General features: G+C 43.7%; 1 protein-coding gene across 1 annotated transcript in view; it reads right to left on the bottom strand.

Moving 5' to 3' along the window:
• Positions 1–10,997, bottom strand: part of rdh10a (retinol dehydrogenase 10a) — a 40,385-nt gene extending 29,388 nt beyond the window's left edge. Inside the window, exons 1-2 of the mRNA XM_042308736.1 lie at positions 10,227–10,997; positions 9,306–9,541 (exon numbers count right to left, since the gene is read on the bottom strand). Of these exons, the coding sequence (XP_042164670.1) occupies positions 9,306–9,541; positions 10,227–10,527 (537 nt within the window). The 5' untranslated portion in view covers positions 10,528–10,997. The remainder of the gene's footprint in view (positions 1–9,305; positions 9,542–10,226) is intronic.
• Positions 10,998–26,486: the final 15,489 nt, after the last annotated feature.

The raw sequence follows: 26,486 nt of genomic DNA, 5'->3' as shown, positions 1-26,486 counted from the left end.
CATCTCCATCGTGGCTCCATTCAAACTGTGCTATCCAAAAACACACACACACTCTCTCCATCTCTCTCAGCCCCCCTCTCTCCTCCTCCCAGCTGGACTCTGCCCTTCCCAAGCTCAGTCTCTCCCTTCGTCGTGTTTCCACACTCGTTGGACCCTTTCAGATGGAGTCAGTGCAGTGAACCCACTGCCAGGTCACGTTGGAGCAGAGAGGAGGAGGGGAAGAGCGGAGGAGAAGAAGAGAAGGGAGGGGAGGAAGAGAGGAGGAGAAGAAGAGAAGGGAGGGGAGGAAGAGAGGAGGAGAAGAAGAGAAGGGAGGGGAGGAAGAGAGGAGGAGAAGAAGAGAAGGGAGGGGAGGAAGAGAGGAGGAGAAGAAAAGGGAGGGGGAGGAAGAGAGGAGGAGAAGAAGAGGGAGGGGAGGAAAGAAGAGAAGAAGAGAAGGGAGGGGAGGAGAAGAAGAGAAGGAGGGGAGGAAGAGAGGAGGAGAAGAAGAGAAGGGAGGGGAGGAGAAGAAGAGAAGGGAGGGGAGGAAAGAGAGGAGGAGAAGAAGAGAAGGGAGGGGAGGAGAAGAAGAGAAGGGAGGGGAGGAAAGAGAGGAGGAGAAGAAGAGAAGGGAGGGGAGGAAACGTCTGGTGTTGCTGGAGAGGCCAGGGAGGGAAGGGGAACACTTCAAACTTCACTGTAAAAGGTCCAGACTCGTAGACGCGATAGTCTGGCCTCCCAATGGTATGCGGCTCTGAGATCACCGTCCGCGGGGGGCTCAGCCCGAACATGCACCTCCCCAAAATTCCCAACCACCCCCCCTGCTCCGCGTACGCATCCTCTACTCATTTGAATGTGTTGACAGTTGGAGAAATTAGTTGAGCCGTGCTGAGAATTAGAAAACGTATGAAAATCAACGGTCCCACGGATCTGCAACCCTGCTGCACATACGGGTACACTTTGGGGACTCTGATAGACATTTTAGAGGAGGAAAGGAGGAGGGAGTTTATGATAATTATCTGTAACTGTTACCCTGGGTAACAGCCGAGCTGCTGCCAGCCTGCAGGATAGTCGTTGGTTACGGGATAGTCGTTGGTTACGGGATAGTCGTTGGTTACGGGATAGTCGTTGGTTACGGGATAGTCGTTGGTTACGGGATAGTCGTTGGTTACGGGATAGTCGTTGGTTACGGGATAGTCGTTGGTTACGGATAGTCGTTGGTTACTGGGATAGTCGTTGGTTCGGATAGTCGTTGGTTACGGGATAGTCGTTGGTTACGGATAGTCGTTGGTTACGGGATAGTCGTTGGTTACGGGATAGTCGTTGGTTACGGGATAGTCGTTGGTTACGGGATAGTCGTTGGTTACAGGATAGTCGTTGGTTACGGGATAGTCGTTGGTTACAGGATAGTCGTTGGTTATGGATAGTCGTTGGTTACGGGATAGTCATTGGTTATGGGAGGATAGTCATTGGTTACAGGATAGTCGTTGGTTACGGGATAGTCGTTGGTTACGGGATAGTCGTTGGTTACGGGATAGTCATTGGTTACGGGATAGTCATTGGTTACGGGATAGTCGTTGGATTACGGGATAGTCGTTGGTTACGGGATAGTCGTTGGTTACAGGATAGTCGTTGGTTACGGGATAGTCGTTGGTTACAGGATAGTCGTTGGTTACAGGATAGTCGTTGGTTACGGGATAGTCGTTGGTTACGGGATAGTCGTTGGTTACGGGATAGTCATTGGTTACAGGATAGTCATTGGTTACGGGATAGTCGTTGGTTACGGGATAGTCGTTGGTTACGGGATAGTCATTGGTTACAGGATAGTCATTGGTTACAGGATAGTCGTTGGTTACGGGATAGTCGTTGGTTACGGGATAGTCATTGGTTACGGGATAGTCATTTGAATAATAATCTGTAAACGCTAGACATACAAAGAAAACCGAATTAAGGTTTATGGAGGATTAAAAAATATAATATATATTCTTACTTTTCCCTCATTAAAAATGAACCTCAAACAGACATGGAGGAGAAATGTGCTTTAGGCTGTTTATGTCCAAACAGAGAGATGACAGGCTTGAGAAAGCAGCAGAGCTGGGAAGGAACCACCTCCCTCCCTTCCTGTATAAACTAAAACAGAAGAACAGGACCACTCTCTCCCCCTGATTTTAATCCCTTCTTTTGGCAAACACTGTGTGGAGGAAATAAAAATGTCCTGTTTAGTAATACCCACAAAGCGGTTTAAAGCTTTAAAAAAGCACCATATCCCCTAAACTTGTTTGAATGTCCTAATAATATATATATATATATATATATAAGAGTAGCATTAAATCCCATTTGTGGTTAGTTGTTGAGTCATAATATGGAACTGTAGTTGTGTACAACCTGCTATGGCCTGCCGGCACAACACATATCAAAGCTCTGTGTGATAGGACCATCTGCATGTAGTGAGCTACGACACCGGCCTGCATGCGTTTGTGTAAGAGCAAAGAGGACGACTAAGTCCCAAGTGGCACCCTATTCCCTATATAGTGCACTACTTTAGACCAGAGCCCTATGGCACCCTATTCCCTATATAGTGCACTACTTTAGACCAGAGCCCTATGGCACCCTATTCCCTATATAGTGCACTACTTTAGACCAGAGCCCTATGGCACCCTATTCCATATATAGTGCACTACTTTAGACCAGAGCCCTATGGTACCCTATTCCCTATATAGTACACTACTTTAGACCAGAGCCCTATGGCACCCTATTCCCTATTATAGTGCACTACTTTAGCTCAGAGCCCTATGGCACCCTATTCCCTACATAGTGCACTACTTTTAGCCAGAGCCCTATGTGGGCAATACATTACCATATTATTAACTAAGGCAACAACAAACCCCCCAAAAAATCGGGTTCCTGAAAATCCCAAAACCGCAGCAAACTCTGGTGTCTTTAATGGACCACAATCCTCCATTCTGACATGCTGGTCTGTCCCCATTCATTAGAACCTGCTTTCATCTACCCATACTGCCCTCCCTCTCTCCGTCCCCTCCCTGCCTCCCTCTCTCCGTCCCCTCCCTGCCTCCCTCTCTCCGTCCCCTCACTGCCTCCCTCTCTCCGTCCGTCCCTTCGCAAAGAACAAGACAGAAAAAAAAAAATCAGGAGCAGCCCTAATGAGAATCCAGACTACTGCTGTATCACTGACTACGGGGGCGTTCCAAATGGCTCCCTATTGCAAAATATAGCGCACTATTTGAAACTACTCCTGAGGGAACTGGGGACCGTTAAAAATCTATTACAGATAGGAAATAGGGTGCAATGAATAAATCCTACACGGGCGAGGGAATCTTCGCTAAGTCGAGGGAATCTTCGCTAAGTTGAGGGAATCTCTTCACCAAGTCGAGGGAATCTCTTCACTAAGTCGAGGGAATCTTCTCTAAATCGAGGGAATCTTCGCTAAGTCGAGGGAATCTTCGCTAAGTCGAGGGAATCTTCACTAACTTAATAGATCAGTCATATATAACCTCTCCTACACGGCCCATTGAACTGACAAGAGATTGCGCAAGCTCATTTTCAAGAATCAATTCACAGCCTCTCCACTCAAATCCCTGAGAATGAAACAGAATGCCTCTCCACTCAAATCCCTGAGAATGAAACAGACAGCTTCTCCACTCAAATCCCTGCGGCATCAGAGAACAGCAAACAAACACCCACTCTGATCAATCAACGCATCATTCATCACCACCACATGTAAACAAACACTAAGAAATATGTCCGATTGTAAAGCAACCTGTGTTATAAAAATCCCCCTGGTTCTTCAGAGCTAGTCGGCTCTCACTGCAGGTTTCTAAACAAAGTGCCCCCCCCACCCCGTCACAACTGCCTCACCACAGGGGGGGTAAATCTCCTGAACAATGCTCTAAGCAGCCCTCAGAATGGACTCGTTTACTAACACACACACACCCAGACAGGATGTGCACTTTCAATGGGCTTTTAATTAACTACTCTGACCATTCAGATTGTCTGTCTGTCTGTCTGTCTGTCTGTCTGTCTGTCTGTCTGTCTGTCTGTCTGTCTGTCTGTCTGTCTGTCTGTCTGTCTGTCTGTCTGTCTGTCTGTCTGTCTGTCTGTCTGTCTGTCTGTCTGTCTGTCTGTCTGTCTGTCTGTCTGTCTGTCTGTCTGTCTGTCTGTCTGTCTGTCTGTCTGTCTGTCTGTCTGTCTGTCTGTCTGTCTGTCTGTCTGTCTGTCTGTCTGTCTGTCTGTCTGTCTGTCTGTCTGTCTGTCTGTCTGTCTGTCTGTCTGTCTGTCTGTCTGTCTGTCTGTCGAGCAAGCAAGCAAGAAAGAGGTAAAACAAATAGAGAACACAAACCTGTCCCAAATTATACCCTATTCCCTATATAGTGCATTACTGTTGACCAGGGCCCTATAGCACCCTATTCCCTATACAGTGCATTACTGTTGACCAGGGCCATATAGCACCCTATTCCCTATATAGTGCATTACTGTTGACCAGGGCCCTATAGCACCCTATTCCCTATATAGTGCACCACTGTTGACCAGGGCCATATAGCACCCTATTCCCTATATAGTGCACTACTGTTGACCAGGGCCATATAGCACCCTATTCCCTATATAGTGCACTACTGTTGACCAGGGCCATATAGCACCCTATTCCCTATATAGTGCACCACTGTTGACCAGAGCCCATAGTGCACAATGTAGGGAATAGAGAGCCATTTGGGATGCAAACCCAGTCAGGCTCTCTCTCTCTCTGTGTCTCTGTGTGTCTCTGTGTGTCTCTGTGTGTCTCTCTGTGTCTGTGTCTCTCTCTCTCTCTCTGTGTCTCTGTGTGTCTCTGTGTGTCTCTCTGTGTCTCTCTGTGTCTCTCTGTGTCTCTCTGTGTCTCTCTCTCTCTCTCTGTGTCTCTCTGTGTCTCTCTGTGTCTCTCTCTCTCTCTCTGTGTCTCTCTGTGTCTCTCTGTGTCTCTCTGTGTCTCTCTGTGTCTCTCTCTCTCTCTCGCTGTGTGTCATGGCGGAAGTGGGGGATATGTTAGTGGGCTCAGGGCAGTGCAGAGGGGATTGACATACCAATGGGATCATCAGTCTATGTCTGCCTCCCAAATGGCACTCTATTCCCTATGCAGTGCACTACTTTTGACCCATACCCACAGGGAATAGGGTGCCATTTGGGAGGCAGCTTATCTTTGCCTGCCTGCCAAACAGCTGGCTTCAGTTGTTACAACATTCAACCCAGCACACCCCTCTCTCTTTCTGAGGCTGGTAGGAGAGGAGAGGAGAGGAGAGGAGGGAGAGGAGAGGAGAGGAGAGGAGAGGAGGAGAGGAGAGGAGGAGAGAGGAGAGGAGAGGGAGAGGAGAGGAGAGGAGAGGAGGAGGAGAGGAGAGGAGAGGAGAGGAGAGGAGAGGAGAGGAGAGGAGAGGAGAGGAGAGAGAGAGGATCAGACTGCAGATGCAGCCAGGGAAACTATTTATGGTCAGCATTTACTTTCCAGACACAGAGAAAGACACACATACAGACATGCACACACACACACACAGACATGCACACACACGCACACACACACACACACCAAAATAAACCATAGTTTGGCACACACATAGAGTAGGATGAGAGAGAGACAGAGAGAGAGAGCGAGAGACCAGGCCATTCAGCAATGATGTGTTAAGATGTGCTGCTGAGAGAGCAGATACTGTAGGATACAGTAAACACCAGACCAGTATCAGGAGGTGATGTAAACACCAGACCAGTATCAGGAGGTGATGTAAACACCAGACCAGTATCAGGATGAACTGTAAACACCAGACCAGTATCAGGATGGACTGTAAACACCAGACCAGTATCAGGAGGTGATGTAAACACCAGACCAGTATCAGGATGGGCTGCAAACACCAGACCAGTATCAGGATGTACAGTAAACACCAGACCAGTATCAGGATGTACAGTAAACACCAGACCAGTATCAGGGTAGACTGTAAACACCAGACCAGTATCAGGAGGTGATGTAAACACCAGACCAGTATCAGGATGAACAGTAAACACCAGACCAGTATCAGGATGGGCTGCAAACACCAGACCAGTATCAGGATGGACAGTAAACACCAGACCAGTATCAGGAGGTGATGTAAACACCAGACCAGTATCAGGATGGACTGTAAACACCAGACCAGTATCAGGATGGACAGTAAACACCAGACCAGTATCAGGATGGACAGTAAGATCTACCTTTTCTGTCCAGACCAGTATCAGGATGGACAGTAAACACCAGACCAGTATCAGGAAGCGATGTAAACACCAGACCAGTATCAGGATGGACAGTAAACACCAGACCAGTATCAGGATGGACTGTAAACACCAGACCAGTATCAGGATGGACAGTAAACACCAGACCAGTATCAGGAGGTGATGTAAACACCAGACCAGTATCAGGATGGACTGTAAACACCAGACCAGTATCAGGAGGTGATGTAAACACCAGACCAGTATCAGGATGGACTGTAAACACCAGACCAGTATCAGGATGGACAGTAAACACCAGACCAGTATCAGGATGGACAGTAAACACCAGACCAGTATCAGGATGGACAGTAAACACCAGACCAGTATCAGGATGGACAGTAAACACCAGACCAGTATCAGGATGAGCAGTAAACACCAGACCAGTATCAGGATGGACTGTAAACACCAGACCAGTATCAGGATGGACTGTAAACACCAGACCAGCATCAGGAGGTGATTTACACAGCCAATCTGTAAATAGCCCATCCAACTACCTCATCCCCATACTGTATTTATTTATTTATCTTGCTCCTTTGCACCCCAGTATCTCTACTTGCACATTCATCTTCTGCACATCAACCACTCTAGTGTCTAATTGCTATATAGTATTTACTTCTCCTCCATGGATTGCCAAACCTCCCTTATCTTTCCTCATTTGCTGTATAGAGAGTTTCTTCTACTGTATTACTGACTGTATGTTTGTTTTACTCTATGTGTAACTGTGTGTTGTTTGTGTCGAACTGCTTTGCTTTATCTTGGTCAGTGTCGCAGTTATAAATGAGAACTTGTTCTCAACTAGCCTAACTTGGTTAAATAAAGGTGAAATTAAATAAAAAATAAAAATGATCATCATTGATCATGGAAGCTCGGGGATGGTGACAAGTTTAGGTGAGAGGTTCGACAGAATGGATGCTGTCACTTTGTTATTCCAATATAATCCACACAGATCGGACTAGATTCAGTAGTAAATACTTTTAAGGGATGTTTAAACTATGTGGCTAGGTTTACAGGGATAGGGGACAGGGATAGGGGACAGGGGATAGGGGACAGGGGATAGGGGACAGGGATAGGGGATATGGGACAGGGATAGGTGAATAAAGGTGATTTAGATGATAGTAGGTATGGGAGACAGGGATGCCAGTACAGTAGGCGTGGGGGACAGGGGACAGGGATGACACTACAGTAGGTGTGGGGGACAAGGATGACAGTGCAGTAGGGGTGGGGGACAGGGGACAGGGATGACAGTACAGTAGGCATGGGGGACAGGGGACAGGATGACAGTACAGTAGGGTGGGGGACAGGGGACAGGGATGACAGTGCAGTAGGTAAGGGGGACAGGGGACAGGGATGACAGTGCAGTAGGTGTGGGGGACAGGGGACAGGGATGACAATACAGTAGGTATGGGGGACAAGGATGACAGTGCAGTAGGCGTGGGGGACAGGGGACAGGGATGACACTACAGTAGGCAGGGGATGACACTACAGTAGGCGTGGGGGACAGGGGACAGGGATGACACTACAGTAGGCGTGGGGGACAGGGATGACAGTGCAGTAGGCGTGGGGACAGGGATGACAGTGCAGTAGGCGTGGGGACAGGGGACAGGGATGACAGTACAGTAGGAGTGGGGGACAGGGATGACAGTGCAGACGTGGGGGACAGGGGACAGGGATGACAGGCAGTGGCATGGGGGACAGGGGACAGGGATGACAGTAGGCATGGGGGACAGGGGACAGGGATGACAGTAGGCATGACACCAGTGCAGTAGGCATGGGGGACAGGGATGACAGTGCAGTAGGCATGGGGGACAAGGATGACAGTGCACGTGGGGGACAGGGATGACACTACAGTAGGCGTGGGGGACAGGGATGACAGTGCAGTAGGCGTGGGGGACAGGGGACAGGGATGACACTACAGTAGGCGTGGGGGACAGGGATGACAGTGCAGTAGGCGTGGGGGACAGGGATGACAGTGCAGTAGGCGTGGGGAACAGGGGACAGGGATGACAGTACAGTAGGAGTGGGGGACAGGGATGACAGTGCAGTAGGCGTGGGGGACAGGGGACAGGGATGACAGTGCAGTAGGCATGGGGGACAGGAGACAGGGATGACAGTAGGCATGGGGGACAGGGGACAGGGATGACAGTAGGCATGGGGGACAGGGATGCCAGTGCAGTAGGCATGGGGGACAGGGGACAGGGATGACAGTACAGTAGGTGTGGAGGACAGGGGACAGGGATGACAGTACAGTAGGTGTGGGGGACAGGGATGACAGTACAGTAGACGTGGAGGACAGGGGACAGGGATTACACTACAGTGGGCGTGGAGGACAGGGATGACAGTAGGCATGGGGGACAGGGGACAGGGATGACACTACAGTGGGCATGGGGGACAGGGGACAGGGATGACAGTAGGCATGGGGGACAGGGATGACAGTAGGCGTGGGGGACAGGGATGACAGGGATGACAGTAGACGTGGGGGACAGGGGACAGGGATGACAGTAGACGTGGGGGACAGGGGACAGGGATGACAGTAGGCATGGGGGACAGGGGACAGGGATGACAGTAGGCGTGGGGGGACAGGGATGGCAGTAGGCATGGGGGACAGGGGACAGGGATGACAGTAGGCGTGGGGGACAGGGGACAGGGATGACAGTAGGCATGGGGGGGGGGACAGGGATGACAGTAGGCGTGGGGGACAGGGACAGGGATGACAGTAGGCATGGGGGAAAGGGGACAGGGATGACAGTAGGCGTGGGGGACAGGGGACAGGGATGACAGTAGGCATGGGGGACAGGGGACAGGGATGACAGTAGGCATGGGGAAAGGGGACAGGGATGACAGTAGGCATGGGGGAAAGGGGACAGGGATGACAGTAGGCATGGGGGAAAGGGGACAGGGATGACAGTAGGCGTGGGGGACAGGGGACAGGGATGACAGTAGGCATGGGGGACAGGGGACAGGGATGACAGTAGGCCTGGGGGACAGGGATGACAGTAGGTATGGGGGAAAGGGGACAGGGATGACAGTAGGCGTGGGGGACTCACCCAGAAGTGTGCGTGGCAGTTGACCACCATGGTGCGTTCGATCAGCTCGTCAGGACACTCCAGGAGATGGTGACCAGAGACCACTCCAGCGTTGTTGATCAACATGTCCACGTTGCCCACCTCCCGACGCACCTTCTCCGCCGTGGAGTACACACTCTCCCGCTTGCCCACGTCACACACGTACGTGTACACCTGAGGCTTGAACGGAAGCACCTCCTCTAGCCCTCCTATTGCTCCTGGATAGAGGGAGGGAGGAAGAGACAGGGAGTGAGAATAAACCACCACAGTACATCACTGGAAGCCAAGACAGTCAAATCATAAATAGACAATCCAAATCAGAATAAGGTAATAACACATTTAAAAATCAAGCCACGGAATAAATAACTTTTGTTTTCAAGTTGATGGGCAAGTCAGACCCTTTAACTGCCATGCAACAGTTCTGAAACATTATTTTATAGCTCGTGAGCACTTTGTGTGTGTGGTGGCGGGTCAATGAGCCTGTACACTTTCGCCCCTATAGGCAATGACTGGGTAGGCTACTAGCACAGACAAACCGCGAAGGGACCGAGAGAGAGGACTTTAACAGGGAGCTGCCCCGAGGCGAGCGCACCGTACCCACGCCTAGTTTACCGACTGAAGTTCTCCTCGGAGTGATGTAGCCCAGCTGCTCATCGAGGCTGCTGCAAATGTGCTCTTATATTCTAATAAACGGAGTCGACAGTAAATAGGCTAGTTGGCTTTTAAAAAAAACACCCTCATGTTTAAACAAGCTTGTTATTACGATTTTGCGATCAATAGAATAACGCCTAGGTTGACCCGCCTGACCAGACAGTATTTGATCTTATATTTGATCAAGTATAATGAGCCAAAAGAATCGCGTTGCAAAAAAAATCGGATGATAGATATTTTCAGGCAACTCACCTTCTTTGGCCATCGGAGATTCACTGTCCAGCTCCCGGTAGATTTCCCTCACCAACTCCGCGGTCTCCTCGTTGCTTTTGCTGTTGATGTCCCATAGCACCAATACAGCCCGTCTTCTAGCGAACTCCTTGGCGAACAGCCGACCCAGACCGCTTCCAGCCCCGGTGATCACACACACCTGTCCCGCTACACTCTTCTCCTTCGGCCGCACCACCCATTTCGCCCCGGCGGTAACAAAAGCCCAGAGCACTTTCAAGATGACCACGAAAAATTCCGCAAAAATGACCATAGTGTTCATCATCTTGAACGCGATGGTAATGAGCAAGATAATGAGAGAACGGAGATAATATTGTATAGAAAGCGCACACCGTTTTGCTTTACTGTGGTTTAAATGAGTTATTGCAGCCAAAGTTGTGATAAATAAGTAAAATAATATTGTTCGTGTTGTTTATGAAACAAACGGTTTGAATAGAATAGAGGTCTACTGGACTGATTTCTTCTTAAAAAAAAAACTCTACTCCAAGACAGCAAAAGAATACAGAAATTGACTGAATCAATGAATGCTAGGCTCAACAAATGTTTGTTTTTTTAAACTTGTTGCTGATTTTGTCAAGTTGCTTCCCGATTCTCGCAAACAGTCCCAGTTGACGCAAGTGCGCACAGAAATAAGTAAGTACGGAGTTGCGTGTAGACACTGCCACTGTGTTGCGCCCTTCCGTCCGTTGCAGTGACAGTCCTGCAGTGCTCTCAAAACAGAACAGCGGCTCGTGCGCTTTTTAACCACTGCCTATCAATGGACCCCAATAGGACGAGGGCGGCTGCGCCTGACAGAAATAGAAGAGTGGCTTATCTTTAGTAAAATGAAAGGCGCGTAGTGGAAACCGGAGACTGAATGTATGAGCTCTCTTGTGCCACCTGTAGGACTTTAGGAAGTGTTGTCAGGTGAATGAAAACCGAGGGGAAATGTATTACGAAATTGTCTTCCTTTTTCTTTAGAAATTAAGTAAAACAACATTCCGACTTTGGAAAGATAACCGACCTGTAAACGTCACACCTTTACAAAAGAGGTTATCACTGATGACGATATACCGTTTTTTTGTTTATTACACGAGTAGATTTAAAGTTATGAAACTTTATAAATTCAATTAAAATGTCATCCAATGTCTTGTAAAACCAGTCAACATGTACATATCAATTGTAATTATATTCAATAACCATAACCTATATATTTACAAATTATTGTTTTTATTGATAATGAAAAAGTAAGTAAGCTACAGTATATACAGGGTCAGTAGTTATATACAGGGTCAGTAGTTATATACAGGGTCAGTAGTTATATACAGTGTCAGTAGTTATATACAGGGTCAGTAGTTATATACAGGGTCAGTAGTTATATACAGGGTCAGTAGCTATATACAGGGTCAGTAGCTATATACAGGGTCAGTAGTTATATACAGGGTCAGTAGTTATATACAGGGTCAGTAGCTATATACAGGGTCAGTAACTATATACAGGGTCAGTAGTTATATACAGGGTCAGTAGTTATATACAGGGTCAGTAGGGTCAGTTATATACAGGGTCAGTAGCTATATACAGGGTCAGTAACTATATACAGGGTCAGTAGTTATATACAGGGTCAGTAGTTATATACAGGGTCAGTAGTTATATACAGGGTCAGTAGCTATATACAGGGTCAGTAACTATATACAGGGTCAGTAGTTATATACAGGGTCAGTAGTCAGTATATACAGGGTCAGTAGTTATATACAGGGTCAGTAGTTATATACAGGGTCAGTAGCTATATACAGGGTCAGTAGCTATATACAGGGTCAGTAGTTATATACAGGGTCAGTAGTTATATACAGGGTCAGTAGCTATATACAGGGTCAGTAGCTATATACAGGGTCAGTAGTTATATAGTTATATACAGGGTCAGTAACTATATACAGGGTCAGTAGTTATATACAGGGTCAGTAGTTATATACAGGGTCAGTAGTTATATACAGGGTCAGTAGCTATATACAGGGTCAGTAGTTATATACAGGGAGTTCAGGGTCAGTAGTTATATACAGGGTCAGTAGCTATATACAGGTTCAGTAGCTATATACAGGGTCAGTAGTTATATACAGGGTCAGTAGTTATATACAGGGTCAGTAGTTATATACAGGGTCAGTAGTTATATATACAGGGTCAGTAGTTATATACAGGGTCAGTAGTTATATACAGGGTCAGTAGTTATATACAGGGTCAGTAGTTCCAGGGTCAGTAGTTATATACAGGGTCAGTAGCTATATACAGGGTCAGTAGCTTATATACAGGGTCAGTAGTTATATACAGGGTCAGTTTATATACAGGGTCAGTAGTTATATACAGGGTCAGTAGTTATATACAGGGTCAGTAGTTATATACAGGGTCAGTAGTTATATACAGGGTCAGTAGTTATATACAGGGTCAGTAGTTATATACAGGGTCAGTAGTATATACAGGGTCAGTAGTTATATACAGGGTCAGTAGTTATATACAGGGTCAGTAGTTATATACAGGGTCAGTAGTTATATACAGGGTCAGTAGTTATATACAGGGTCAGTAGTTATATACAGGGTCAGTAGTTATATACAGGGTCAGTAGTTATATACAGGGTCAGTAGCTATATACAGGGTCAGTAGTATATACAGGGTCAGTAGTTATATACAGGGTCAGTAGTTATATACAGGGTCAGTAGTTATATACAGGGTCAGTACAGGGTCAGTAGTTATATACAGGGTCAGTAGGGTCAGTAGTTATATACAGGGTCAGTAGTTATATACAGGGTCAGTAGTTATATACAGGGTCAGTGTCTATATACAGGGTCAGTAGTTATATACAGGGTCAGTAGTTATATACAGGGTCAGTAGTTATATACAGGGTCAGTAGTTATATACAGGGTCAGTTCCAGGGTCAGTAGTTATATACAGGGTCAGTAGTTATATACAGGGTCAGTAGTTATATACAGGGTCAGTAGTTATATACAGGGTCAGTAGTTATATACAGGGTCAGTAGTTATATACAGGGTCAGTAGTTATATACAGGGTCAGTAGTTATATACAGGGTCAGTAGTTATATACAGGGTCAGTAGGGTCAGTAGTTATATACAGGGTCAGTAGTTATATACAGGGTCAGTAGTTATATACAGGGTCAGTAGTTATATACAGGGTCAGTAGTTATATACAGGGTCAGTAGTTATATACAGGGTCAGTAGTTATATACAGGGTCAGTAGCTATATACAGGGTCAGTAGTTATATACATGGTCAGTAGTTATATACAGGGTCAGTAGTTATATACAGGGTCAGTAGTTATATACAGGGTCAGTAGTTATATACAGGGTCAGTAGTTATATACAGGGTCAGTAGTTATATACAGGGTCAGTAGTTATATACAGGGTCAGTAGTTATATACAGGGTCAGTAGTTATATACAGGGTCAGTAGTTATATACAGGGTCAGTAGTTATATACAGGGTCAGTAGCTATATACAGGGTCAGTAGTTATATCAGTAGTTATATCAGTAGTTATATACAGGGTCAGTAGTTATATACAGGGTCAGTAGTTATATACAGGGTCAGTAGTTATATACAGGGTCAGTAGTTATATACAGGGTCAGTAGTTATATACAGGGTCAGTAGTTATATACAGGGTCAGTAGTTATATACAGGGTCAGTAGCATATACAGGGTCAGTTATATACAGGGTCAGTAGTTATATACAGGGTCAGTTCCAGGGTCAGTAGTTATATACAGGGTCAGTAGCTATATACAGGGTCAGTAGCTATATACAGGGTCAGTAGTTATATACAGGGTCAGTTCCAGGGTCAGTAGCTATATACAGGGTCAGTAGTTATATACAGGGTCAGTAGTTATATACAGGGTCAGTAGTTATATACAGGGTCAGTAGTTATATACAGGGGGTCATACAGGGTCAGTTCCAGGGTCAGTAGTTATATACAGGGTCAGTAGCTATATACAGGGTCAGTAGCTATATACAGGGTCAGTAGCTATATACAGGGTCAGTAGTTATATACAGGGTCAGTTTATATACAGGGTCAGTAGCTATATACAGGGTCAGTAGTTATATAGTAGTTATATACAGGGTCAGTAGTTATATACAGGGTCAGTAGTTATATACAGGGTCAGTAGTTATATACAGGGTCAGTAGTTATATACAGGGTCAGTAGCTATATACAGGGTCAGTATATACAGGGTCAGTAGCTATATACAGGGTCAGTAGTTATATACAGGGTCAGTAGTTATATACAGGGTCAGTAGTTATATACAGGGTCAGTAGTTATATACAGGGTCAGTAGTTATATACAGGGTCAGTAGTTATATACAGGGTCAGTAGTTATATACAGGGTCAGTAGTTATATACAGGGTCAGTAGTTATATACAGGGTCAGTAGTTATATACAGGGTCAGTAGTTATATACAGGGTCAGTAGTTATATACAGGGTCAGTAGGGTTATATACAGGGTCAGTAGGGTCAGTAGTATATACAGGGTCAGTAGCTATATACAGGGTCAGTAGTTATATACAGGGTCAGTAGTTATATACAGGGTCAGTAGTTATATACAGGGTCAGATCCAGGGTCAGTAGTTATATACAGGGTCAGTAGTTATATACAGGGTCAGTAGTTATATACAGGGTCAGTAGTTATATACAGGGACAGTTCCAGGGTCAGTAACTATATACAGGGTCAGTAGTTATATACAGGGTCAGTAGTTATATACAGGGTCAGTAGCTATATACAGGGTCAGTAGTTATATACAGGGTCAGTAGTCCAGGGTCAGTAGTTATATACAGGGGTCAGTAGCTATATACAGGGTCAGTAGTTATATACAGGGTCAGTAGTTATATACAGGGTCAGTAGTTATATACAGGGTCAGTAGGGTTATATATACAGGGTCAGTAGTCCAGGGTCAGTAGCTATATACAGGGTCAGTAGTTATATACAGGGTCAGTAGTTATATACAGGGTCAGTTCCAGGGTCAGTAGTTATATACAGGGTCAGTAGTTATATACAGGGTCAGTTATATACCAGGGTCAGTAGCTATATACAGGGTCAGTAGTTATATACAGGGTCAGTAGTTATATACAGGGTCAGTAGTTATATACAGGGTCAGTAGTTATATACAGGGTCAGTAGTTATATACAGGGTCAGGGTAGTTATATACAGGGTCAGGGTAGTAGGGTCATATACAGGGTCAGTAGTTATATACAGGGTCAGTAGTTATATACAGGGTCAGTAGTTATATACAGGGTCAGTAGTTATACAGGGTCAGTAGTTATATACAGGGTCAGTTCCAGGGTCAGTAGTTATATACAGGGTCAGTAGTTATATACAGGGTCAGTAGTTATATACAGGGTCAGTAGTTATATACAGGGTCAGTAGTTATATACAGGGTAGTAGTATATACAGGGTCAGTAGCTATATACAGGGTCAGTAGTTATATACAGGGTCAGTTCCAGTTATATACAGGGTCAGTAGTTATATACAGGGTCAGTAGTTATATAGGGTCAGTAGCTATATACAGGGTCAGTAGTTATATACAGGGTCAGTAGCTATATACAGGGTCAGTTCAGGGTCAGTAGCTATATACAGGGTCAGTAGTTATATACAGGGTCAGTAGTTATACAGGGTCAGGGTCAGTTATATACAGGGTCAGTAGTTATATACAGGGTCAGTAGTTATATACAGGGTCAGTTCCAGGGTCAGGGTCAGTAGTTATATACAGGGTCAGTAGTTATATACAGGGTCAGTAGGGTAGTTATATACAGGGTCAGTAGTTATATACAGGGTCAGTAGTTATATACAGGGTCAGTAGCTATATACAGGGTCAGTAGTTATATACAGGGTCAGTAGTTATATACAGGGTCAGTAGTTATATACAGGGTCAGTAGTTATATACAGGGTCAGTAGTTATATACAGGGTCAGTAGGGTCAGTATATACAGGGTCAGTAGTTATATACAGGGTCAGTAGTTATATACAGGGTCAGTAGTTATATACAGGGTCAGTAGTTATATACAGGGTCAGTAGTTATATACAGGGTCAGTAGTTCCAGGGTCAGTATATATACAGGGTCAGTAGTTATATACAGGGTCAGTAGTTATATACAGGGTCAGTAGTTATATACAGGGTCAGTAGTTATATACAGGGTCAGTAGTTATATACAGGGTCAGTAGTTATATACAGGGTCAGTAGTTATATACAGGGTCAGTAGTTATATACAGGGTCAGTTCAGGGTCAGTAGCTATATACAGGGTCAGTAGTTATATACAGGGTCAGTAGGGTTATATATAGGGTCAGTAGCCAGGGTCAGTAGTTATATACAGGGTCAGTAGTTATATACAGGGTCAGTAGTTATATACAGGGTCAGTAGCTTATATACAGGGTCAGTAGTTATATACAGGGTCAGTAGTTATATACAGGGTCAGTAGTTATATACAGGGTCAGTAGTTATATACAGGGTCAGTAGTTATATACAGGGTCAGTAGTATATACAGGGTCAGTAGTTATATACAGGGTCAGTAGTTATATACAGGGTCAGTTATATAGGGTCAGTAGTTATATACAGGGTCAGTAGTTATATACAGGGTCAGTAGCCAGGGTCAGTAGTTATATACAGGGTCAGTAGTTATATACAGGGTCAGTAGTTATATACAGGGTCAGTAGTTATATACAGGGTCAGTAGTTATATATACAGGGTCAGTAGTTATATACAGGGTCAGTAGCTATATACAGGGTCAGTAGGGTTATATACAGGGTCAGTAGCTATATACAGGGTCAGTAGTTATATACAGGGTCAGTAGTTATATACAGGGTCAGTAGTTATATACAGGGTCAGTAGTTATATACAGGGTCAGTAGTTATATACAGGGTCAGTAGTTATATACAGGGTCAGTAGTTATATACAGGGTCAGTAGTTATATACAGGGTCAGTAGTTATATACAGGGTCAGTAGTTATATACAGGGTCAGTAGTTATATACAGGGTCAGTAGTTATATACAGGGTCAGTAGTTATATACAGGGTCAGTAGTTATATACAGGGTCAGTAGGGTCAGTATATACAGGGTCAGTAGCTATATACAGGGTCAGTAGTTATATACAGGGTCAGTTCCAGGGTCAGTAGTTATATACAGGGTCATAGTTATATACAGGGTCAGTAGTTATATACAGGGTCAGGGTCAGTAGCTATATACAGGGTCAGTAGTTATATACAGGGTCAGTAGTATATACAGGGTCAGTAGTTATATACAGGGTCAGTAGTTATATACAGGGTCAGTAGTTATATACAGGGTCAGTAGCTATATACAGGGTCAGTAGCTATATACAGGGTCAGTAGTTATATACAGGGTCAGTTCCAGGGTCAGTAGTTATATCAGTAGTTATATACAGGGTCAGTTCCAGGGTCAGTAGCTATATACAGGGTCAGTAGTTATATACAGGGTCAGTAGTTATATACAGGGTCAGTTCCAGGGTCAGTAGCTATATACAGGGTCAGTAGTTATATATAGGGTCAGTAGTTATATACAGGGTTCAGGGTCAGTAGTTATATACAGGGTCAGTAGTTATATACAGGGTCAGTTCCAGGGTCAGTAGGGTCATATACAGGGTCAGTAGTTATATACAGGGTCAGTAGTTCCAGGGTCAGTAGTTATATACAGGGTCAGTAGTTATATACAGGGTCAGTTCAGGGTCAGTAGCTATATACAGGGTCAGTAGTTATATACAGGGTCAGTAGCTATATACAGGGACAGTAGTTATATACAGGGTCAGTAGTTATATACATGGTCAGTAGTTATATACAGGGTCAGTAGTTATATACAGGGTCAGTAGCTATATACAGGGTCAGTAGTTATATACAGGGTCAGTAGTTATATACAGGGTCAGTAGCTATATACAGGGACAGTTCCAGGGTCAGTAGTATATACAGGGTCAGTAGTTATATACAGGGACAGTTCCAGGGTCAGTAGTTATATACAGAGACAGTAGCTATATACAGGGACAGTTGTTATATACAGGGTCAGTAGCTATATACAGGGTCAGTAGTCCAGGGGGTCAGTAGCTATATACAGGGTCAGTAGTTATATACAGGGTCAGTTATATACAGGGTCAGTAGCTATATACAGGGTCAGTAGTTATATACAGGGTCAGTAGCTATATACAGGGTCAGTAGCAGGGTCAGTAGCTATATACAGGGTCAGTAGTTATATACAGGGTCAGTTCCAGGGTCAGTAGCTATATACAGGGTCAGTAGTTATATACAGGGTCAGTAGCTATATACAGGGTCAGTAGTCAGGGTCAGTAGCTTATATAGGGTCAGTAGTTATATACAGGGTCAGTAGTTATATACAGGGTCAGTTCAGGGTCAGTAGTTATATACAGGGTCAGTAGTTATATACAGGGTCAGTAGTTATATACAGGGTCAGTAGTTATATACAGGGTCAGTAGTTATATACAGGGTCAGTAGGGTCAGTAGTATATACAGGGTCAGTAGTTATATACAGGGTCAGTAGTTATATACAGGGTCAGTAGTTATATACAGGGTCAGTAGTTATATACAGGGTCAGTAGTTATATACAGGGTCAGTAGTTATATACAGGGTCAGTAGTTATATACAGGGTCAGTAGGGTCATATACAGGGTATACAGGGTCAGTTATATACAGGGTCAGTAGCTATATACAGGGTCAGTCAGTAGTCAGTATATATACAGGGTCAGTAGCTATATACAGGGTCAGTAGTTATATACAGGGTCAGTTCCAGGGTCAGTAGTTATATACAGGGTCAGTAGTTATATACAGGGTCAGTAGTTATATACAGGGTCAGTAGTTATATACAGGGTCAGTAGTTATATACAGGGTCAGTAGTTATATACAGGGTCAGTAGTTATATACAGGGTCAGTAGTATATACAGGGTCAGTAGTTATATACAGGGTCAGTAGTTATATACAGGGTCAGTAGTATATACAGGGTCAGTAGTTATATACAGGGTCAGTAGTTATATACAGGGGTCAGTAGTTATATACAGGGTCAGTAGTTATATACAGGGTCAGTAGCTATATACAGGGTCAGTAGTTATATACAGGGTCAGTAGTTATATACAGGGTCAGTAGTTATATACAGGGTCAGTAGTTATATACAGGGTCAGTAGTTATATACAGGGTCAGTAGTTATATACAGGGTCAGTAGTTCAGGGTCAGTAGCTATATACAGGGTCAGTAGTTATATACAGGGTCAGTTCCAGGGTCAGTAGTTATATACGGGTCAGTAGTTATATACAGGGTCAGTAGTTATATACAGGGTCAGTAGTTATATACAGGGTCAGTAGTTATATACAGGGTCAGTAGTTATATACAGGGTCAGTAGTTATATACAGGGTCAGTAGTTATATACAGGGTCAGTAGTTATATACAGGGTCAGTAGTTATATACAGGGTCAGTAGTTATATACAGGGTCAGTAGTTATATACAGGGTCAGTAGTTATATACAGGGTCAGTAGTTATATACAGGGTCAGTAGTTATATACAGGGTCAGTAGTTATATACAGGGTCAGTAGTTATATACAGGGTCAGTAGTTATATACAGGGTCAGTAGTATATACAGGGTCAGTTCCAGGGTCAGTAGTTATATACAGGGTCAGTAGTTATATACAGGGTCAGTAGTTATATACAGGGTCAGTAGGGTCAGTATATACAGGGTCAGTAGCTATATACAGGGTCAGTTCCAGGGTCAGTAGTTATATACAGGGTCAGTAGGGTTATATACAGGGTCAGTAGCTATATACAGGGTCAGTAGTTATATACAGGGTCAGTTCCAGGGTCAGTAGTTATATACAGGGTCAGTAGTTATATACAGGGTCAGTTATATACAGGGTCAGTTATATACAGGGTCAGTAGCTATATACAGGGTCAGTAGCTATATACAGGGTCAGTAGTTATATACAGGGTCAGTAGTTATATACAGGGTCAGTAGTTATATACAGGGTCAGTTCCAGGGTCAGTAGTTATATACAGGGTCAGTAGTTATATACAGGGTCAGTAGCTATATACAGGGTCAGTAGCTATATACAGGGTCAGTAGTTATATACAGGGTCAGTAGCTATATACAGGGTCAGTAGTTATATACAGGGTCAGTAGCTATATACAGGGTCAGTAGTTATATACAGGGTCAGTAGCCAGGGTCAGTAGTTATATACAGGGTCAGTAGTTATATACAGGGTCAGTAGTTATATACAGGGTCAGTAGGGTCATATATATACAGGGTCAGTAGTTATATACAGGGTCAGGGTCAGTTATATACAGGGTCAGTAGTTATATACAGGGTCAGTAGCTATATACAGGGTCAGTAGTTATATACAGGGTCAGTAGCTATATACAGGGTCAGTAGTTATATACAGGGTCAGTTCCAGGGTCAGTAGTTATATACAGGGTCAGTAGTTATATACAGGGTCAGTAGCTATATACAGGGTCAGTAGCTATATACAGGGTCAGTAGTTATACAGGGTCAGTAGTTATATACAGGGTCAGTAGTTATATACAGGGTCAGTAGTTATATACAGGGTCAGTAGCTATATACAGGGTCAGTAGTTATATACAGGGTCAGTAGTTATATACAGGGTCAGTAGTTATATACAGGGTCAGTAGCTATATACAGGGTCAGTAGTTATATACAGGGTCAGTAGTTATATACAGGGTCAGTAGGGTCAGTATATACAGGGTCAGTAGTTATATACAGGGTCAGTAGTTATATACAGGGTCAGTTCCAGGGTCAGTAGTATATACAGGGTCAGTAGTTATATACAGGGTCAGTCAGTTAGTATACAGGGTCAGTAGCTATATACAGGGTCAGTAGGGTCTAGTATACAGGGTCAGTAGTTATATACAGGGTCAGTAGGGTTATATACAGGGTCAGTAGTTATACAGGGTCAGTAGGGGTAGCTATATACAGGGTCAGTAGTTATATACAGGGTCAGTAGTTATATACAGGGTCAGTAGTTATATACAGGGTCAGTAGCTATATACAGGGTCAGTAGTTATATACAGGGTCAGTAGTTCAGGGTAGTAGTATATACAGGGTCAGTAGTTATATACAGGGTCAGTAGTTATATACAGGGTCAGTAGCTATATACAGGGTCAGTAGCTATATACAGGGTCAGTAGTTATATACAGGGTCAGTAGCTATATACAGGATCAGTAGCTATATACAGGGTCAGTAGCTATATACAGGGTCAGTAGTTATATATAGGGTCACTAGTTATATACAGGGTCAGTAGTTATATACAGGGACAGTTCCAGGGTCAGTAACTATATACAGGTTCAGTAGTTATTTACAGGGTCAGTAGTTATATACAGGGTCAGTAGCTATATACAGGGTCAGTAGTTATATACAGGGTCTGTAGTTATATACAGGGTCAGTTCCAGGGTCAGTAGTTATATACAGGGTCAGTAGTTATATACAGGGTCAGTAGTTATATACAGGGTCAGTAGTTATATACAGGGTCAGTAGTTATATACAGGGTCAGTTCCAGGGTCAGTAGCTATATACAGGGTCAGTAGTTATATACAGGGTCAGTAGGGGTCAGTAGTTATATACAGGGTCAGTAGTTATATACAGGGTCAGTAGTTATATACAGGGTCAGTAGCTATATACAGGGTCAGTAGTTATATACAGGGTCAGTAGTTATATATCAGTAGTTAGGGTCAGTAGCTATATACAGGGTCAGTAGTTATATACAGGGTCAGTAGTTATATACAGGGTCAGTAGTTATATACAGGGTCAGTTCCAGGGTCAGTAGTTATATACAGGGTCAGTAGCTATATACAGGGTCAGTAGTTATATACAGGGTCAGTTCCAGGGTATACAGGGTCAGTAGTTATATACAGGGTCAGTAGTTATATACAGGGTCAGTAGCTATATACAGGGTCAGTAGTTATATACAGGGTCAGTAGTTATATACAGGGTCAGTAGTTATATACAGGGTCAGTAGTTATATACAGGGTCAGTAGTTATATACAGGGTCAGTAGTTATATACAGGGTCAGTAGTTATATACAGGGTCAGTAGTTATATACAGGGTCAGTAGCTATATACAGGGTCAGTAGTTATATACAGGGTCAGTAGTTATATACAGGGTCAGTAGCTATATACAGGGACAGTAGTTATATACAGGGTCAGTTATATACAGGGTCAGTAGTTATATACAGGGTCAGTTACAGGGTCAGTAGCTATATACAGGGTCAGTAGTTATATACAGGGTCAGTAGTTATATACAGGGTCAGTAGTTATATACAGGGTCAGTAGTTATATACAGGGACAGTAGCTATATACAGGGTCAGTAGCTATATACAGGGTCAGTAGTTATATACAGGTCAGTTCCAGGGTCAGTAGTTATATACAGGGTCAGTAGCTATATACAGGGTCAGTAACTATATACAGGGTCAGTTCCAGGGTCAGTAGCTATATACAGGGTCAGTAGTTATATACAGGGTCAGTAGTTATTTACAGGGTCAGTAGTTATATACAGGGTCAGTTCCAGGGTCAGTAGCTATATACATGGTCAGTAGTTATATACAGGGACAGTAGTTATATACCGGGTCAGTTCCAGGGTCAGTAGCTATATACAGGGTCAGTAGCTATATACAGGGTCAGTTCCAGGGTCAGTAGCTATAGTACAGGGTCAGTAGTTATATACAGGGTCAGTTCAGGGTCAGTAGGGTCAGTAGTATATACAGGGTCAGTAGTTATATACAGGGTCAGTAGTTATATACAGGGTCAGTAGTTATATACAGGGTCAGTAGCTATATACAGGGTCAGTAGCTATATACAGGGTCAGTAGTTATATACAGGGTCAGTAGCTATATACAGGGTCAGTAGCTATATACAGGGTCAGTAGTTATATACAGGGTCAGTTCCAGGGTCAGTAGCTATATACAGGGTCAGTAGTTATATACAGGGTCAGTAGCTATATACAGGGTCAGTAGTTATATACAGGGTCAGTAGTCCAGGGTCAGTAGTTATATACAGGGTCAGTAGCTATATACAGGGTCAGTAGGGTCAGTATATATACAGGGTCAGTAGCTTCCAGGGTCAGTAGCTATATACAGGGTCAGTAGTTATATACAGGGTCAGTTCCAGGGTCAGTAGCTATATACAGGGTCAGGGTAGTTATATACAGGGTCAGTTCCAGGGTCAGTAGCTATATACAGGGTCAGTAGTTATATACAGGGTCAGTAGTTATATACAGGGACAGTAGTTATATACAGGGTCAGTTCCAGGGTCAGTAGCTATATACATGGTCAGTAGTTATATACAGGGACAGTTCCAGGGTCAGTAGCTATATACAGGGTCAGTAGTTATATACAGGGTCAGTAGTTATATACAGGGTACAGGGTCAGTAGCTATATACAGGGTCAGTAGTTATATACAGGGTCAGTTCCAGGGTCAGTAGCTATATACAGGGTCAGTAGTTATATACAGGGTCAGTAGTTATATACAGGGTCAGTTCCAGGGTCAGTAGTTATATACAGGGTATATATACAGGGTCAGTAGTTATATACAGGGTCAGTAGTTATATACAGGGTCAGTTCCAGGGTCAGTAGCTATATACAGGGTCAGTAGCTTATATACAGGGTCAGTAGTTATATACAGGGTCAGTAGTTATATACAGGGTCAGTCAGTAGTATATACAGGGTCAGTAGTTATATACAGGGTCAGTAGCTATATACAGGGTCAGTAGTTATATACAGGGTCAGTAGCTATATACAGGGTCAGTAGTTATATACAGGGTCAGTTCCAGGGTCAGTAGGGTATATACAGGGTCAGTAGTTATATACAGGGTCAGTAGTTATATATACAGGGTCAGTAGTTATATACAGGGTCAGTAGTTATATACAGGGTCAGTAGTTATATACAGGGTCAGTAGTTATATACAGGGTCAGTAGCTATATACAGGGTCAGTAGTTATATACAGGGTCAGTAGTTATATACAGGGTCAGTAGCTATATACAGGGTCAGTAGTTATATACAGGGTCAGTTCCAGGGTCAGTAGTTATATTTAGGGTTCAGTTCCAGGGTCAGTAGTTATATACAGGGTCAGTAGTTATATACAGGGTCAGTAGCTATATACAGGGTCAGTTCAGGGTCAGTAGCTATATACAGGGTCAGTAGTTATATACAGGGTCAGTAGTTATATACAGGGTCAGTTCCAGGGTCAGTAGCTATATACAGGGTCAGTAGTTATATACAGGGTCAGTTCCAGGGTCAGTAGCTATATACAGGGTCAGGGTCAGTAGCTATATACAGGGTCAGTAGCTATATACAGGGTTAGGGTCAGTAGTTATATACAGGGTCAGTAGTTATATACAGGGTCAGTAGTTATATACAGGGTCAGTAGTTATACAGGGTCAGTAGTTATATACAGGGTCAGTTCCAGGGTCAGTAGCTATATACAGGGTCAGTAGTTAGGGTAGTATATACAGGGTCAGTAGTATATACAGGGTCAGTAGTTATATACAGGGTCAGTAGTTATATACAGGGTCAGTAGTTATATACAGGGTCAGTAGCTATATACAGGGTCAGTAGTTATATACAGGGACAGTTCCAGGGTCAGTAGTTATATACAGGGTCAGTTCAGGGTCAGTAGCTATATACAGGGTCAGTAGTTATATACAGGGTCAGTAGTATATACAGGGTCAGTTCAGGGTCAGTAGCTATATACAGGGTCAGTAGTTATATACAGGGTCAGTAGTTATATACAGGGTCAGTTTATATACAGGGTCAGTAGTTATATACAGGGTCAGTAGTTATATACAGGGTCAGTTCCAGGGTCAGTAGTCTATATACAGGGTCAGTAGTTATATACAGGGTCAGTTCCAGGGTCAGTAGCTATATACAGGGTCAGTAGTTATATACAGGGTCAGTTCAGGGTCAGTAGCTATATACAGGGTCAGTAGTTATATACAGGGTCAGTAGTTATATACAGGGTCAGTAGTTATATACAGGGTCAGTAGTTATATACAGGGTCAGTAGTTATATACAGGGTCAGTAGTTATATACAGGGTCAGTAGTTATATACAGGGTCAGTAGTTATATACAGGGTCAGTAGTTATATACAGGGTCAGTAGTTATATACAGGGTCAGTAGTTATATACAGGGGTCAGTAGTTATATACAGGGTCAGTAGTTATATACAGGGGTCAGTAGTTATATACAGGGTCAGTAGTTATATACAGGGTCAGTAGTTATATACAGGGTCAGTAGTATATACAGGGTCAGTAGTTATATACAGGGTCAGTAGTTATATACAGGGTCAGTAGTTATATACAGGGTCAGTAGTTATATACAGGGTCAGTAGTTATATACAGGGTCAGTTCAGGGTCAGTAGTTATATACAGGGACAGTTCCAGGGTCAGTAGCTATATACAGGGTCAGTAGTTATATACAGGGTCAGGGTAGCTATATACAGGGTCAGTAGTTATATACAGGGTCAGTAGCTATATACAGGGTCAGTAGCTATATACAGGGTCAGTAGTTATATACAGGGACAGTTCCAGGGTCAGTAGTTATATACAGGGTCAGTTCCAGGGTCAGTAGCTATATACAGGGTCAGTAGTTATATACAGGGTCAGTAGTTATATACAGGGTCAGTTCCAGGGTCAGTAGCTATATACAGGGTCAGTAGTTATATACAGGGTCAGTAGTTATATACAGGGTCAGTTCCAGGGTCAGTAGCTATATACAGGGTCAGTAGTTATATACAGGGTCAGTAGTTATATACAGGGTCAGTAGTTATATACAGGGTCAGTAGCTATATACAGGGTCAGTAGTTATATACAGGGTCAGTAGTTATATACAGGGTCAGTAGCTATATACAGGGTCAGTAGTTATATACAGGGTCAGTTCCAGGGTCAGTAGCTATATACAGGGTCAGTAGTTATATACAGGGTCAGTAGTTATATACAGGGTCAGTAGTTATATACAGGGTCAGTAGTTATATACAGGGTCAGTAGTTATATACAGGGTCAGTATTTATATACAGGGTCAGTAGCTATATACAGGGTCAGTAGTTATATACAGGGTCAGTAGTTATATACAGGGTCAGTAACTATATACAGGGTCAGTAGTTATATACAGGGTCAGTAGTTATATACAGGGTCAGTAGTTATATACAGGGTCAGTAGTTATATACAGGGTCAGTAGTTATATACAGGGTCAGTAGTTATATACAGGG

Source organism: Oncorhynchus tshawytscha, linkage group LG29 (assembly GCF_018296145.1).
Source record: "Oncorhynchus tshawytscha isolate Ot180627B linkage group LG29, Otsh_v2.0, whole genome shotgun sequence".
Lineage (NCBI taxonomy): Eukaryota > Metazoa > Chordata > Actinopteri > Salmoniformes > Salmonidae > Oncorhynchus > Oncorhynchus tshawytscha.
The sequence above is the reverse complement of the archived record's forward strand: the minus strand, read 5'-3'. Positions and strand labels throughout refer to the sequence as shown.